Below are 16,823 nucleotides of genomic sequence, written 5' to 3'. Positions count from 1 at the left end.
GCACCTGGGTGACTCAGTCATTAAGGGCCTGTTTTCGGCTCAGGTCATGATCCCAGGGGCCTGGGATCGAGTCCCGCATTGGGCTCCCTCCTCCGCAGGAAGCCTGCTTCTCCCTCTCCCACTCCCCCTGCTTGTGTTCCCTCTCTTACTGTGTCTATCTCTGTCAAATAAATAAATAAAATCTTTTAAAAAATCCCTTTTAAAAAAGATATAATAGAATTTTAAGAGAAATCAAACAAGCAATTCCAGTACATAGAAAATTTAATTTGAAATAACTTAAAATAGTTCAAGAAATTTTAATTCAGTGCCTTGGTACCAGATGCTTAAGAATATATTTGGGTCTGATCTCAAATCAGTTCAGGTAAACAGATATAACCAAAAATTTATATATATGTGTGTGTGTGTGTATATATATATATGTACCCATGTATGTATACATGAATATGTCTGTATTCACACACATTCATGCATACATATATTCAAGTTATATATGTATATATATTCAAGAGTTATATATTCAAGATACATAGATTCAAGACACATATAGATTCAAGATATATAGGAATTCAAGATATATATAGATTTACGATATATAAAAATCTGCCCTCACTCAGAGGTGGAATTCTCTAATTTTACTCATGGCACAGATTTTGGAAAAACTACTCCCCAAAGGGACACATTAACCATAGATGGAACAGATCTCCACTCCCCCACTTTTAAGTATTGTAGTCTTCTTAAGGTTGTTAATCAGGTATAGAATGAAACTCAGTGTTTTTGAATCAGAGACGATTCTGAGGTGGAAGAAATGTATGCACTTGGGCCTGTCTTCAGGTAGAGGATGAACTACAGCCATGAAGAGAGATGGGCTCTTTGTTCTTTGCTTAAAAGGTTATATTTCTCACCTACTGGAGTATAAACATCTATTTCATGAAGTGATTTTGTTAAAATAAACTTTTCTTTAGCTATAGACACAGTGAAGTAGCCATGTACAATTAAATTTTTAGCTTGCTTCCAATCTGACTTTTTTTTTTCCAGAAAAGCTTCCTCCAAAGTTCGTAGCCGTAGCAAGTATGGCAGAAGAAGTGTGGTTCTCTATGCAAATAAGACTATTTGTAGTGGTTAAGTCTTTTCAGCAAAACGTTTTGTAAAAGTTTCTTGGGAGTGCACGCTTTCCTTTAGTGCATCCCCAAAGACTTGTGTTCTCACAGGCATATGAACTTACATGGTTTCCAAAGTCCCCAGTACTTTCACTTTTGTGTGGCCTTTTAAAGTGTAATAAAAAACCCCCTCTATGGTCTACTAAATGTACTAAGTTGTTGAAAATTGACAAAGATATAAGTTTAGATTCTAAATTTGGGTTTACCTACCTAAATTGAAGCATCAAGACCATAAAGAATATGAAAATTTTATTTTTATAGGAGATTTACACAGAAAAAAAATATTTCTGTTCTGTGGGTGTAAGTATTTTAATTTTCTTAGCTTGTCTCTGCTATGTGCACACAACTAGTAGATGCTTTTCTTTCTTTTGGTTTGGCCAAGGATGCTTATGATATAATATTTGAATTAGGAAGAATTTTGTTTTATCTTAAGGGGTGAAAACTATAGGTCAAAATCTATGAAGAATAATTCTCTAGGTGAATAAGAAAAATACAAAAAATTAGGAAAATATGTAAACTCAAGTTATGAGGTATTTCAAAGATGCAGTGCCAGTAAAAATTCTCTTTCCCACTATTTGCAACTGCCAGATCTCTTGCTTTAGTCTTTCTATCTGTACATTTGGAGAAACATGGAAAAATTTGAGATAAAAGCCCTTTTGTTCACGGAGGGCTGCTGTAGTTCAGAGCAGACTCAGGAAAAAGAAAGTTATAAAGTAATATTTAAATGTATTTATATAAGAACAAAAAATATCCTTAAAAAGTTACTAAAATGTATTTTTTTAAAGTCCTAAAAACACTCACTTTTATAGGGCACATGATTGTCTGTGTGACCACTCTTTTCAGAGGGAGTTTTTTGTTTTTAAATACTAGGAAAGTATGACTTATTCAAATTAGATTTTCCATGCTATATTTAGTTTTACAGATGTGCGTAGTTCTAAAACTGTGTTTTACTGTGTTCTGGGTAGAGTATGTATATAAAAAAATCCCAGGGAACCCTTACACCTAACTCAGATGTAGTCAATTTTAGCACTACACCATCATCTCTCAAGTCCTGTAACTTATTGCTTCCGTTAAGCAGAAATCCTGAATTCTCTGTATCTAACTTTCTATGGCTAGAATCTGAGAAAATGACCCATTATCATTTCTTCTGAATAGCCAAGTTTTTAAAGTTTATCAAAGTTTGATGATCTTTTTCTGAGAGTCAAATAGGTTGTTCCTCTGATATAATAAGAACCAGGAATTTCCAGCAGATTTCATTATGTACAATGCATACACCAGAAACACACAGACCACACATGAATCTCTGTCAACATACACAGCATTCACTCAAGGGGTAAACGAATAATGAGCCAAACATACATACATGTGCAAATGTACAATTAACAGCATATTATTTTAGATCCTAATGTCCTTTGAATATTAAAAATGAGCCAGGAGACAGTTCCGGTGACAGCCGTATGAAGGCTCTAGATTGCAATTTTCACGTAGAAGTAGCTTCATATCATATCTCGTGAGGTTCGTATTGCGCAGCAAAGAACCATGCTGAATATCATGCCAAAGATCTGAAACAGAAGGAACCACTTGTTAATGACTTCCAAATGATAGAAATTGATTTTTAAAGAGTCAGCAAACTGCGTGGGTGTCTAACAAATAATTATTACCAATAATTACTGGCTATAATGGCATTTTTATATATACTACTTAATTACGGCTGATGGCTAAAGACTTCCATATTAACCTGTCAACTATTAGTTGTTTATGCTTTGGTCTAAATAGTTTCCTGTTGTTGGAAAAGCTCTGAAATTTTGAAACAGTGACCACAGATTACAAAGTATAGCATCTCTTCACTTTTCCTGCTCCATTTTAAGGTACAAATGATGCTTCACTGTTTAACTCAATAGTTTTCCCAAAGCATAAACTGAGGTGTTGGAACTATGGTATTACTGACGTCTTCTGCCTCTTGGATAATTCTTTGAAAAGCCAAATACTTGGCAAAACCAATAGCGACTGGTATGGTTTGAATAGAAGGATGTCAAAAGATCGTTCTTGTTCTCAATCATTTCCCCTACAATTTCACAGAGCCTATAGAATGTAATCTGTGGGTGCGATGTTTATAAACTACTGTCAATGTTTGTTTAACCATCTGAGCCACCCAGGCGCCCCGTTTCAATGTTTGTTTAAAGAAATCTGTACCATAACCCTATGATTCTCTCCTTAATCCTATCCTACATCAGGCTAGAATCTATAAATGTTAAATTTAAAAAGCCATGTATTATCTGCTCTTATGGAAGGGAAGAGGTAGGCTTAAGAGAACAGCCTGGAGCAGGGCTCTCCGCTTCTGGCTGCCAGAACTCAGTACCAGTGTATGGCAGGGGAGACACCTAATGGACATTTGGCTAACTGATCACACTGTGCAACTCTTACCTTAAGAAGAAAGGAATTGCAGAAGGAACGCTGGGGGTGCTGATTCAAGATGACCAATAGAGAGCCTTCCCCCTTTAGTGTGGTTGTCAGGTTGGATGCAACCCTTGCTTCGTCCTGGTTGTACTGTAAAGGGACCCCTCAGAAAGGACCATTTCAGCACTGTCCTGGCACTGTCAGGAGTCAGGGGTGACTGCCTCTAGGACGCTCACTCACGGAGACTGTAGAATTGTTAGGAGTGTCTCTGTGATACCTCTATTATGCGGCCCATTTTTAAATCTTCCACCTCAAAATCGTCCTCAGGAAGCCACAGAATAGCAACCAGGCTAGCCCAGAGCAGGTGAGGAGGGACCGAGAGATGTCCCTGGATTGGGAGGTCCTCAGCATAGTATTTCACCCTGTTGCCTCACCCCTCTGTGCTCTAAATACAGAAAAGAGGGAAGACGCTTGTGTGTCCCGGAAAACTGCCAATGCCTTGATTTTCCTTGTAATGCCCTTTGCCTCTGCCTTAGCTGATACCATGAATTAATCTACCTAGAGAGCTAGAGGGTAAGTATTACCTTAGCATTAGCTGTTATCGCTCAACCCCTGGACAGTGGAAATCACCTCTTTACCGGCCTGACTCAAATCCTGCCTCCCTCCAACTTATCTCCACACGGCAACACAGGTCCTTCTAGCCCTTGGTGGCTTCCTACTACCTTAAGGATAAAGCCCGGTCTCTCAAAAGGGCACACAAAGACCACGGTTATGTGGACACTCACACCCTCCTCATGGTCATCTCTTGCTGCTTCTATCACATCCCTTTGGCCCCTGTCGATTCTTGCACACGCTTGTACTTTGGAGGCCTGGAGCCATCTGCCCCTGCCTGGGTGTACTATGCTTCACACTTCTGCATACGTTACTCCCTTTATCTGGATTCTGGGCTTGGGAACACTCAGATTATGTACAGAGCTAGCGTTCATTGAGTGCTATCTTCCAGACACTTTATATGAGTTAATTCCTACAAATACTTTATATGTATTACCCCATTTTATCTTCACAACAATCTCATGAGGTTGGTACATTAAAATCTTCATTTTACAGATGAGGGAATTGAGGGATAGAGAAATTAAGAAACTTTCCCATGATCCCAGGGCCCGTGTGTAGCGCAGCCAGGAGGTGAACCCAGGGCCCGTGTGTAGCGCAGCCAGGAGGGGAACCCAGGGCCCGTGTGTAGCGCAGCCAGGAGGTGAACCCAGGGCCCGTGTGTAGCGCAGCCAGGAGGTGAACCCAGACAGCATGATGCCAGAGCTTGCACTATTAATCACTACACTGTGCTACTTCTGCAAATCATAGGTGAGAGAGATTAACCTGGCAGGCTATTTTAAATTTCTAACAGCAAGGAGCGACCCAGAATTGGAAATGACTTGTCTAGTTTAAGCTTGCTGGCCTTAATGTGGGAAGTTATTGCAATGATCAACTCAAGGTCATAATTAGGTTAAAGGTAAAATTGGTATCATATTTTAGAGAACTGAGTATTGCTATATCAAATGAGCTTTGTTCTTAGAAGATGTCCTGTCAACAAACGTCTGTCTTTTACGAGAAATCTCTTCTAAGATACTGCCATATCACACTTGAAGACAAATAAGATGCAAAGGCTTCTTAGAAAGCAAAAAAGGTAAGTTCTAGAACTTTCTCACCGTAAGACCTGCAATCCCAATACCAACAATTCCGATGAGCTGGAGCTTAACACTGATTATGGCCTCAATTTCATCAATGCAATTCTGTTTTGGAAAAAAAAAAGGAATAACAAACGATGGTATCTGTGAATCATCACTCTGATCCAACCCTCTCCTCTACAGAGCATCCTATGAAAGTTAATCCATGTCAGCTTCCGCTCACATTTAAACCACTTCTCTTAGCACCATTCTCATAACCTTAAAGCAAAAATGTGTATTGGGGAAAAAATACAATCCTCTCTTTTTGGTGGAATGTTCCTATTTAGGCCAACGACTGCTTCAGAACCCTGAAACCTGGCTGGAGGAAGCTATTCTAGGACCCAAAGCATTTAAAAATTTGGGGCAACCTCTTGCTTTCAGCATATAAAAATAAGTAAAATATCCCCCAAATAATAGTCCCTTGCTTTTGTATTGTCATTAATAATTTAAAAGACTTTCTACATACTCGGTCCAATTTATTATGGAAGGTAGGTATTACCTAGTAAGAGGCTTAAAAGTCTGTACAGGTTCAAATTAAACAAAAGAAAACTGAATGTTAGCAGTTAGAGGACCACTCCTTTCTATGATGGCTGGGCTGGGTGGGTCTCTCTCCTCTCATCTGCCCCATAGACACTTGTGCAGGGCAGGTTCAAAGAATGGGGGATAATTGGACAGGGAGCAGTACGGATCACTTGTAATTATAAATAGTTTCTCCAGCTTCTATTTGGAATCCTCAAGTACAGAGGTATGCTCTCTACGCAATTTTGTCTTTAGGCTGCCCAGGGCCTTTTATTTGTCACTAGTCAACTCCCTTTAACACTCACATAAGCTATATGAAACCCTTACCACTATTCTTATGTCTCCTATCATACTGCATTCATTCATTCATTCATTCAACAAACAGCTCTTGAGCATCTACCTTGCATCAGGCAGTCACTGGAATGGTGTGGTAGATATGGAGATAAGACATGATTTCTTCTGCCCTTAGGGAGTTCACAGTTTAGAAAAGGATACAGACCCACACAAAAATAATACATTATAATACATTCTGGTACAAGTTTGAGAACCACTGCACTAGAGAGTGGCTCTCTCACTGGAGAAAATGGGAGTCAACCTCTAGAAATCCTCCAACCTTCTTCTCCTTCACCTATAAACTTACGTGCTCCATTCAGGGCCAGGCACTGTTGTAGGCAGTGAGCATGCAAAGTCAACAAGGCAGCACTGTTCCTTACTTCCTTCTCGCTCATCAAACCACAGAAGTGCCCTTCTCTGTTGAAGGTGAACCCTTTTACTAGAGCTGGGTCTCATTCCCTCTCATGGCCTCAGGAAGCCTGTGATGTCAGTTATCTTCTTTTCTTCCTATACATTTAGCCTCTACTTCTCCATTGACATTTCCACTCATCGTATAATGCCATGCCCGTGTTCTTCAGTCTAAAACAGTACCCTCTACTATTGTCCTCCTCTACCTCTGCCCATATCCCCCCTTGCTTTCACACCCAGCTTCTTTTTGTGAAAAAACTAACATGTATTGGTTTCCTTCACTGTAGAAGAAATATGTGTTTACTGTTGAAATTTGGGAAATTTAGTAGTTCCCCCCTTATCTGCGGTTTTGCTTTCGCAGTTTGTTACCCGTGATGAACCACGGGTCTGGAAGCAGATGATCCCCCTAACATATTGTTAGGTCGTTAGTAGCCCAATGACCTAGTAATCTCATCATTTTATCATCTTGCATCATCACAAGAACAAGGGTAGGTATGGTACGGCAAGATATTTTGAGTGAGAAAGAGATCACATTCATATAACTTTTATGACAGTATATGATTATGATTGTTTTATTTTATTATTAGTTATTGTTCATGTCTTACGGTGCCTAATTTATAAGTTAAACTTTATCATAGGTATGGATATATAGGAAAAAAGACAGTATATATAGGGTTTGGTACTATTTGTGTTTCAGCCACCAACTGGGGTCTTGTAGCATATCCCCTACAGATAAGGGGGAACTACTGCAGATTTTAAAAAAAAGAAAATAAGACATATTTGTATTCTTACACTAAAGATAATCACTAACACTGTTGGTGTATTCTTTTTCTTTCTTTTTTTTTTTTTTAAGATTTTATTTTTCTGAAGTAATCTCTACACCCAGCGTGGGGCTTGAACTTACAACCCAGAGATCAGGAGTTCATGCTCTACCAACTGAGCCAGCCAGCCACCCCTATTGGTATATTCTTTTTTTTTTTTTTTTTTTAAGATTTTATTTCCTTATTTGAGAGAGAGTGAGAGAGAGCATGAGCAGGGAGGAAGGGGCAGGGAGAGGGAGAGGGGCAAGCTGACTCCCTGCTGAGCATGGAGCTCGATGCGGGGCTCATCCCAGGACATCGAGACCATGACCTGAGCTGAAGTCAGATGCTCGACTGACTGAACCACGCAGGCGCCCCTGGTGTATTCTTAAACACAAACACACACTTAATTCGTTCTTTATATCCAACTATGTGCTTTTTAGACTTAAAACTATGACTTCAAAATTATTTTCTTTAAAAATTCTTTGAAATAGTGGCTTTTAATGGTTGTAAAACAATCATATGATAGTACATAATTTAGACAATCCCCTGTTGTTACATATTAATGGCCTATTCAGTATTTTATTCTTATGAAAAACACTGCAATGATACCATATCTCTGATTTCTTTTCCTTAAAATAAATTGAGGAGTGGAATTTCTGAATCAGAGAGCATGAACATACTTAACTCACTAGTCTTTTTAAATTTCTTTTTAAATTTTAATTCCAGTTACTTAACATACAGTGTTTAATATTAGTTTCAGGTGTATAATATAGTAATTAACAGTGCCATACATCACCCTATGCTCATCACAAGTGCACTCCTTAATCCCATTACCTATTGAACCCATCCCCCCAACCCCCTCTCTCTGGTAATCATCAGTTTGTTCTCTATAGTTAAGAGTCTGTTTCTTGATTTGTCTCTCTTTTACTTTTTCCCCTTTGCTTATTTCTTAAACTCCACATATGAGTGAAATCATACGGTATTTGTCTTTCTCTGACTTCTTTCGCTTAGCATTATACTCTCCAGCTCCATCTATGTCATTGCAAATGGGGAGATTTCATTTTTTAATGGTTGAATAATATTCCAGTGTGTGTGTGTGTGTGTGTGTGTGTGTGTGTGTGTGTATACACACAATATCTTCTGTATCCATTCCTCAGTCGATGGACACTTGGGCTACTTTCTTATTTTGGCTTTTGTTGATAATGCTGCTATAAACATCGGGGTGCATGTATCACTTTGAATTAGTGTTCTTGTTTTCTTTGGGTTAATACCCAGTAGTGTGATTGCTAGATCATAAGGTAGTTCTATTTTTAACTATGTGAGGAGCCTCCATAATGTTTTCCATAGTGGCTGCACAAGTTTGCATTCACACCAACAGTGCATGAGGGTTCCTTTTTCTTCACATCCTCACCAACACCTGTTCTTTCCTGTGTTGTTTATTTTAGCCATTCTGAGAGGTGTGAGGTGGTATCTCATTGTAGTTTTGACTTGCATTCCCCTCATGATAAGTGATGTTGAGCATTTTTTCATGTGCCTGTTGACCATCCGTATATCTTCTTTGGAGAAACGTCTGTTCATGTCTTCTACCTATTTTTAAATTGGATTATTTGGTTTTTTTGGGTGTTGAGTTTTGTAAGTTCTTTATATATTTTGGATACTAACCCTTTATCAGATATGTCACTTGCAAATATCTTCTCCCATTCTGTAGGTTGCCTTTTAGTTTTGTTGATTGTTTCCTTTGCTGTACAGAAACTTTTTATTTTGATGATGTCCCAATAGTTTATTTTTGCTTTTGTTTTCCGTGCCTCAAGTTGGCTGTAGCAACATATTTCCAGATATGTCTCTTGAGGCACGGAAAACAAAAGCAAAGCTGCCTGTGCTCTCTTCTAGGATTTTTTTATAGTTTCATGTGTCACATTTAGGTCTTTAATACATTTTGAGTTTATTTTTGTGTACGGTTTAAGTAAGTGGTCCAGTTTCATTCTTTTGCATATTGCTGTCCAGTTTTCCTAACACCAGTTGTTGAAGAGACTTTTTCCCATTGGATATTCTTTCCTGTTTTGTTGAAGATTAATTGGCCTTTGGGTTGTGGGTTTATTTCTGGATTCTCTATTCTGTTCTGTTGATCTATGTGTCTGTTTTTGTGCAGGCTTTTCACCTCTTTGGTTAGGTTTATTTCTAGGTATCTTGTTATTTTGGGTGCAATTATAAATGGGGTTGTTTTCTTAATTTCTCTTTCTGCTGCTTCATTATTGGTGTGTAGAAATGCAACAGATTTCTGTACATTGATTTTGTATCCTGAGACTTTATTGAATTTGTTTATCAGTTCTAGCAGTTTTTTTGGTGGAGACTTTAAGGTTTTTCTATATATAGTATCATGTTGTTGGCAAATAATGAATGTTTTACTTCTTACTGATTTGGATGCCTTTTATTTCTTGTTGTCTGATTGCTGTGGCTAGGACTTCCAGTACTATTTTGAATAAAAGTGGTGAGAGTGGACATGCTTTTCTTGTTCCTTTATGTTTTTTATTAACTGTTTTATGTATTTAAGTGTTCCCTTGTTGGAAGCATAAAGATTTACAATTGTTATATCTTCTTGTTGCATTGTCCTCTATATTATGATATAATGCCCTTATTCATCTCTTGTTATAGTCTTTGGTTTAAAATCTAGTTTGTCCAATTTAAGTATTGCTATCCCAGCTTTCTTTTGACCTCCACTGTATGATAGACATTTCCCTGTCCCCTCACTTTCAATCTGCATGTGTCTTTAGGTCTAAAATGAGTCTCTTATAGGCAGCATATAGATGGGTCTTGTTTTTTTAATCCATTCTGTCACCCTGTGTCTTTTGATTGGAGCACTTAGTCTATTTACATTCAAAATAATTATTTATAGATGTGTATTTATTGTCATTTTATTATTTGTTTTGTGGTTGTTTGTGAAGATTTTCTCTGAAACTTTCTTGTCTTTCTTTTATGGTTGCTGATTTTCTTTAGTGATATATTTGGCTTCCTCTTTATTCTTTGCACATGTGGTTTTTGATATACGGTTACCATTAGGTTTGTATATAACCTCTTCTGCATATAGCAGTCTATATTAAATTGATGGTTGTTTAAGTTTGAACTGATTGTTTTTTCTTCTCCTCCCCATATTTTTATATGTTGTTATATTATTATATTTTATATCCTTTTTGTGTGAGTTCCTGGACTGATTTTTTACAGAAATATTCATTTTTATTCTTTTTGTATATTCTACTTCATGCTGTCACTTTTGGTCTCTCTTTATCACTCAAAGAGTCCCCTTTACTATTTCTTGCAGAGCTGGTTTAGTGGCCATTAACTCCTCTGTTGTTTTTTGTTTTATTTTGTTTTGTTTTTTGCCTGGGAAACTCCTTCTCTCTCTTATTCTAAATGATAGAGTATTCTTCCTACATAGAGTGTTCTTGGCTGAAGATCTTTCCCATTCAGCACTCGGAATATTTCATGGCATTCTCTTCTGGCTTGGGAAGTTTCTGCTGGAAAAGCTCCTGCTAGCCTATGGGTTTTCCCTTGTACTGACTTCTTTTGTCTTGCTTTAAAATTTTTTTCTTTATCACTATATTTTGCCAGTTTAATTACAATATGTCTTGGTGTGGATCTGCTTTTGTTGATTTTGATGGGAATTGTCTGTGTCTCTTAGCTCTAGATATCTGTTTCCTTCCCCAGATTAGGGAAGTTTTCTGCTATTATTTCTTCAAATGAATTTTCTGCCCTTTTTCTCTCTTCTTCTTCTAGGACTCCTATTATAGGAATGCTATTATGTTTGATGGAGTCATTCAGTTCCCTGAGTCTATTCTCATTTTGCATAATTCTTTTCTCTGTCTTTTGTTCAGCTTTCCATTACTTTCCATTACTCTGTCTTCTAGGTCACTAATTCATTCCTCTGCTTCTTTCATCCTGCTGTTCATTCCATCAAGCATGTTTCTCATTTTGTTTATTGAGCCCTTTATTTCTGCTCTGTTATTCCTTATCTCTGTGCTAAGGGTCTCACTCAGGTCTTCCACTCTTTTCTCAAGTCCAGTGAGTATCCTTATGATCACTGCTTTAAATATGCCATCAGGTATGTTACTTTTATCTGTTTTGCTTAGATCTCTGGATGTGGCCTTGTCCTGTTATTTTGTTTGGGATAAATTTCTGTCTCCCCATTTTGTCTGCCTCTCTGTGTCTGTTTCTGTGTGTTAAGAAAGTCAGCTGTGTCTTCTGTTCTTGAGACTGCTCTTTTATAAAAAAGAGGTCCTGACACTTCAGGAGAGTATCCTGTGTGTGTTGCTTATGCCATTATTGTGTCTGAGTCACTTTTCCTTTCCATGCAATTGTCTGCACTGACTTTCTGCTTGTTGGTGTGTTGTGCTTGCTCTCTGTGGTGTTTGGGACCCAGGGAGGCCAGCTCTGAGTGGGCATGCCTTCCAGGGAACTTGGGAGCAGGGTGGCAGTGTTAGCAAAATTTGCGTTGGGCCACTAGTCCTATGCTGGACCCCCAAAGCACTGTGGTAGCTGGGGGCTATGTGCCAGGGCAGCCAGGGGTATGAGGCTGGGCTTGGTATGTAGCTGTGACTTAGCACATGACGGTGGCTAGGGTACTCAGCTGGGCATGGTGCAGCAGCTGGGCACTCAGAGGCTGAGCAGGTGTGCGGGCAGCTTTAACAGAATTTGTCCTGAGCCCAGGGCCAAGGTTAGCAGGCTTGGAGTGGGCGAGTCCTCAGGAGATCTCGTGGTCATGGTGCACTGCTAGCAGATTAGGTAGCAAGTATCTGTGCAGTCCTGCTTCCCACGTTTATGCTGGAGGATGGTGAAGGGAAATGGCACTTGCCAGCTCCTTTGTTTTCGAAGTCACCCAACATGCTCTGAAATCAGTATGAACAGATCTGTCTCCTGTTTGCCCCTGGCACTGTGTAAACTGCTATTTTCATGTTGCCTCTCCATAGAGGCTGCTCTTTAAGGGTGGTGACCCAGCTATCTCTCACCCTCCCAGCTTGCCCAGTGCTGAGTCAGCTCACTCTTCAGCTCCAGGCTCTAAGTCCCACAGGTTTTACAAACTCACGGAATTCAGCCTCTCTGGTTTTTAAAGCCAAAATTTATGGGGATTAGTCTTCCCTGTGTGAGCTCCCTGGTGCAAGAGTCCATTTCTCTGTCCTCTCTGCATGTGCAGCTCCCTCCCTTCTGCAGGCAGCCTCCCTCTGCCTTTCTGACCTTCCTAACCCTTCAGATGCAGCTTCTCTATATTTAGTTGTGAAGTTTGTTTTTTCAGTCTTTGGATTGCTTTCCAGTTTACTGACTTGGATGTGGGTGATATCTAGCTGTAAATATGGTGAGGTCAGAGTCCTCCTACTCTGCCATCTTAGAAGCTCTCTTAACTCATGAATTTTACAGTCATAATGACCTCTAAACATTTTGTACCAATTTCTCTGAAAGTGCTTGTTTTATATAATTTTTGCCAACATCATATATAATTAATAAGAAAAAAAACCCGGCCAATTTCATAGGTTAAACAATGACAGCTCTTTAATTTACAATTTTTTAAAACATTGCTATTAATTGCTTACATTTTTATGTGTTTAATGGTAATTTCGATTTCATCTTTTCTGAACTCTCTTTTCCTGTCCTTTGCCCCAAGACTACTTGAAAGGGCACCCCTATTCCTTACATCTCATTTCATGCAGCATGGGCTCTGTCCTCACTCTGCCCGACATCAAGGCACCTTTTTAAAATGCTCAATCCTAGGGGTGCCTGGGTGGCTCAGTCGTTAAGCGTCTGCCTTCGGCTCAGGTCATGATCCCAGGGTCCTGGGATCGAGCCCCGCATCGGGCTCCCCGCTCTGCGGGAAGCCTGCTTCTCCCTCTCCCCCTGCTGTGTTCCCTCTCTCGCTGTGTGTCTCTCTCTGTCAAATAAATAAATAAAATCTTAAAAAATAAAATAAAATAAAATAAAATAAAATGCTCAATCCTATCAACATTTCAGTAGTTATCTTACTGAACCTCCTTGGACTTTTAGTTCCCTACACAAACCATCATATTTTCTGCTTCTGTGCCATTGCTTATGCTATTTCCTCTGCAGACAGATCTCCCCCTACCCTCTCCTGTCTAATGCTGCCATAGTTACTTCTCACACCTGAAGAGTTAGCGGAGACATCTTTGCTCCAGTCAGCTTTCCCCTGATCTGTCCAGTCTCTGGCCTCACTAAGTAACTCGTTGTGTTTTCATAGCACTTGTACACTCTGTGCATACTTCTGTTCCTGCCCTTTATTCATTTCTGTGCTTATCTTTCCTGTTAAACTGCAAGTTCCTTGAGAGGAGGGACTTTGTATCATTCATCTTTGTATTCGCAGTGCCAGGCATAAGATAGGTATTGATAAATGTTGAGCTGACCTCCGTGGCAGCACCTGACCCTGGTGACCATTCCCTCCCCCGACCACGTGTCTTCTCACATGTGTGTCTATTTTTTCTACTTTCCTTATTTGGCAGCTCTTCCTCTCCCCATCCTTAAATGTTCTTGTTCCCTAGAGTTCTATCCTTGCCCTTCTTTCTTCCCAACCTAATGGATCAAATTCTTATCCACAGCTTTAAGTTTCCCACCAGGTACTGACCCCCAAACCTCTCGCCTGAGCTGCAAGCTAGACTTTCTGACTGTCTATTGGACATTTCCAGTCGGAAGTTCCACTGACTCCTCAAAATTACCATGTTAAACACTGAACTCACTTTCTTTTCTCCAAAATTTGTTCCTTCTTCTCTATTCCTCAGCTCAATAAATGATACCATCTATCCACCTGGTATCTATCCCTCTTCTTTCATATCTAACTGGTCTGGTGACCAGGTCCTGTAGATTTTACTTTCTAAATGGCCTTCTCTCCATTCCTGGTGCTCAGTCCAGCTCATTACCAGTTGACATCTCTTGCCTGACAATGAGACGGCAGCCTTCCCAACTGGTCTCCTTGGCTCCAGATTATTCATTTTCCATCAATCCTCCAAACTGCTACTACAGCAAACTCAGAAAAATGCAAATCCCATCCCAGATTCTTTCCCAAGCATACTGCATGAAATTTAGACTTCGGGGTTCACAAGAGTATTCAAGGCCCTTCAAGAACAGGCCCCTCGTCCTTGAAGAACTCATATCCACAGGCACTCACTCCCCACTGCGGGCACTTTTCTGGATACAACTACCTTTTTTTGCCTCCATGCGTTTATCCTATCCCTTCTACCTGGAATACCCTTCTCTTTTGTTTGCTAAACTCCAATTCATCCTTTAAAACTCATCCTAAGAATCACATCAGGGGAGAGGACTTCTGGAAAGATGGCAGAGTAGGATGATCCTAAGCTCACCTCCTCCCATGGACACACCTCGAAAAAAGCTACATCCATGCAACCAACTCAGAAAACCTGAAGACTAGCAGAACAGACTTTCCATGGTTAATCATAGAGAGGAGGCTACATTGAAAAGGGTAGGGAGGGGTGCCTGGGTGGCTCAGTTGGTTAAGTGACTGCCTTCGGCTCAGGTCATGATCCTGGAGTCCTGGGATCGAGTCCCGCATCGGGCTCCCTGCTCAGCAGGGAGTCTGTTTCTCCCTCTGACCCTCCCCCCTCTCATTCTCTCTCTCAAATAAATAAATAAAATCTTTAAAAAAAAAAAAAAGAAAAAGAAAAGGGTAGGGAGGGCAGAGATGCAGTTGGGAAACAAATCCCTGGGTAGACTAACCACAAACAGGAGGGGCACCACAAGCATGGAGAAAGGAGAGAGACAGACCCCATCCCAGGCATCCCAGGCACAGGGCACTGGCACTGGGAAGATAAGTCCCCATAACATTTGGCTTTGAAAACCAGAGGGGCTTAACTTTGAGAGTTTTTACAATCAGTGGGGCTTAACACCAGGAACTTTAAAAATCAGCATGCTCTGCTCTGGGAGAGCCAGAGGGCGATAGGAAACTGAGTCACTATTCTTAAAGAGCCAGCATAACAAACAGGCCTACTGAGATAGAGCACAGAAGCAGCAGTTTGAAAGGTACCTGGGGTGTATGGGAGGGAGATTTATTTACATCTCAGAACGTGTGCTGGAAGGACAGGGACCTTTAGGAGACTTTTCCAAGAACAAAAGACCTGGTGGGCACCATTTCTCTCCCCCTGCTCCCCAGCCTAGATACCTAGATACCTACAGGAACCAGTGAGAACACTTGCCACCTAGCTTGCTAACACCACATTGCCTGCTTCTGTGTTCTCCTGTGGATCTGGGTCCACCCCATCCAACCAGCCCCACTTGGCAGGAGTCTCTCCAGAATGGCTCCTGCCATATCTCAACCTGCAATCAGCCCAGGCAGGGACTCCACTACTCCAAAGTGACTCCTGCCCTGGGAAGAGGGGAAGATAACCATACACACCATTTCAACCGTAGTCTGAGTAGCCAAACCTTATAACTGGCAGTTTAGAGAGAGAGCCCTGCCAATCAGTGCATCTGCAGCTCCAGCAGACAGACTGGGGGCAGACATCTGATCTCATTATTGGCTCTGCCCACCGACAAAAACCTCTTTAGGACCTCACAGGCGGAGAGCCTGGCAGTTCATAGTCACTGCAGCATCAGCAGATGGGTTGGGAACAGACATCTGGTCTGGCTGTGGGCCCCACCCACCAATGAAAGCCTCTCAGGGGACAAGGCAGAGATAGTGCCCTGCAGTTTGGTGTGACCACAGCCCCAGGAGATGGGATGAGGGCAGACATCTGATCTGACTGCTGACGCTGCCCAACAATAAGCCCACTGTGGCCCCAGACTAACCCTGTAACAGCACAAGGACCAAACCCTGCCCACCATAGGCAAAGTGGGCCACTGCAGTTGTCTGGACTGAAGATACACAAGGCTTAGCTAGAACAGTAGGGCCTATGCAACCCACACAGAAGACACCCCTGAAGCTCCTGGCCCCGGTGAACTGGGGACATTGCACTGCAGGGTACCACAGGCCCTCTTCCTCATAGGCCACTACTTTCAAGGTCAAGAGACATAACTGACTTTCCTAATACATAGATACAAACACAGAGAGTTAGACAACATTAGGAGAAAATGTCCTAAATGAAAGAACAGGACAAAAACACAACAAAAGAACTAAATGAAATGGAGATAAGCAATATTCCTGATAAAGAATTCAGAGCAATGGTTATATTCACTGGACTTGAGAAAAGAGTGGAGGATCTCACTGAGATCTTCAACAAAGAGAAAATATAAAAAAGGACCAATCAAAGATGAAGAACTCAATAACCAAAATTAAAAATACAATAGCGGGAATCAATAGATTAGAGGAAACAGAAAAATGGATCAGGGAGCTGGAAAACAGGGTAATGGAAAGCAACCATGATGAACAGCAAAAAGAAAAAAAAAGAACCATAAAAAATGAGAATAGGTTAAGGGAATTCAGTGACATCATCAAGCATAATAAAATTCACATTATAAGAATACCAAAGAAGAAGAAGAGA

The 16,823-nt window shown here is 40.5% G+C and overlaps 1 protein-coding gene across 2 annotated transcripts in view; it reads right to left on the bottom strand.

The window, feature by feature from the left end:
- Positions 1-307: 307 nt before the first annotated feature.
- The window catches only part of TSPAN2 (tetraspanin 2), a 56,307-nt gene continuing 39,791 nt past the window's right edge, over positions 308-16,823 (bottom strand). Inside the window, exons 7-8 of one of the 2 annotated variants that reach the window (XM_032420856.1) lie at positions 5,258-5,341; positions 308-2,719 (exon numbers count right to left, since the gene is read on the bottom strand). In XM_032420856.1, the coding sequence (XP_032276747.1) occupies positions 2,654-2,719; positions 5,258-5,341 (150 nt within the window). In that variant the 3' untranslated portion in view covers positions 308-2,653. The remainder of the gene's footprint in view (positions 2,720-5,257; positions 5,342-16,823) is intronic. The other variant, XM_032420863.1, reaches the window with a different exon arrangement.

The sequence above is a fragment of the Phoca vitulina genome, unplaced genomic scaffold (assembly GCF_004348235.1).
Source record: "Phoca vitulina isolate PV1807 unplaced genomic scaffold, GSC_HSeal_1.0 scaffold2, whole genome shotgun sequence".
Taxonomy (NCBI): domain Eukaryota; kingdom Metazoa; phylum Chordata; class Mammalia; order Carnivora; family Phocidae; genus Phoca; species Phoca vitulina.
This window is presented reverse-complemented; position numbering and strand designations above follow the sequence as displayed.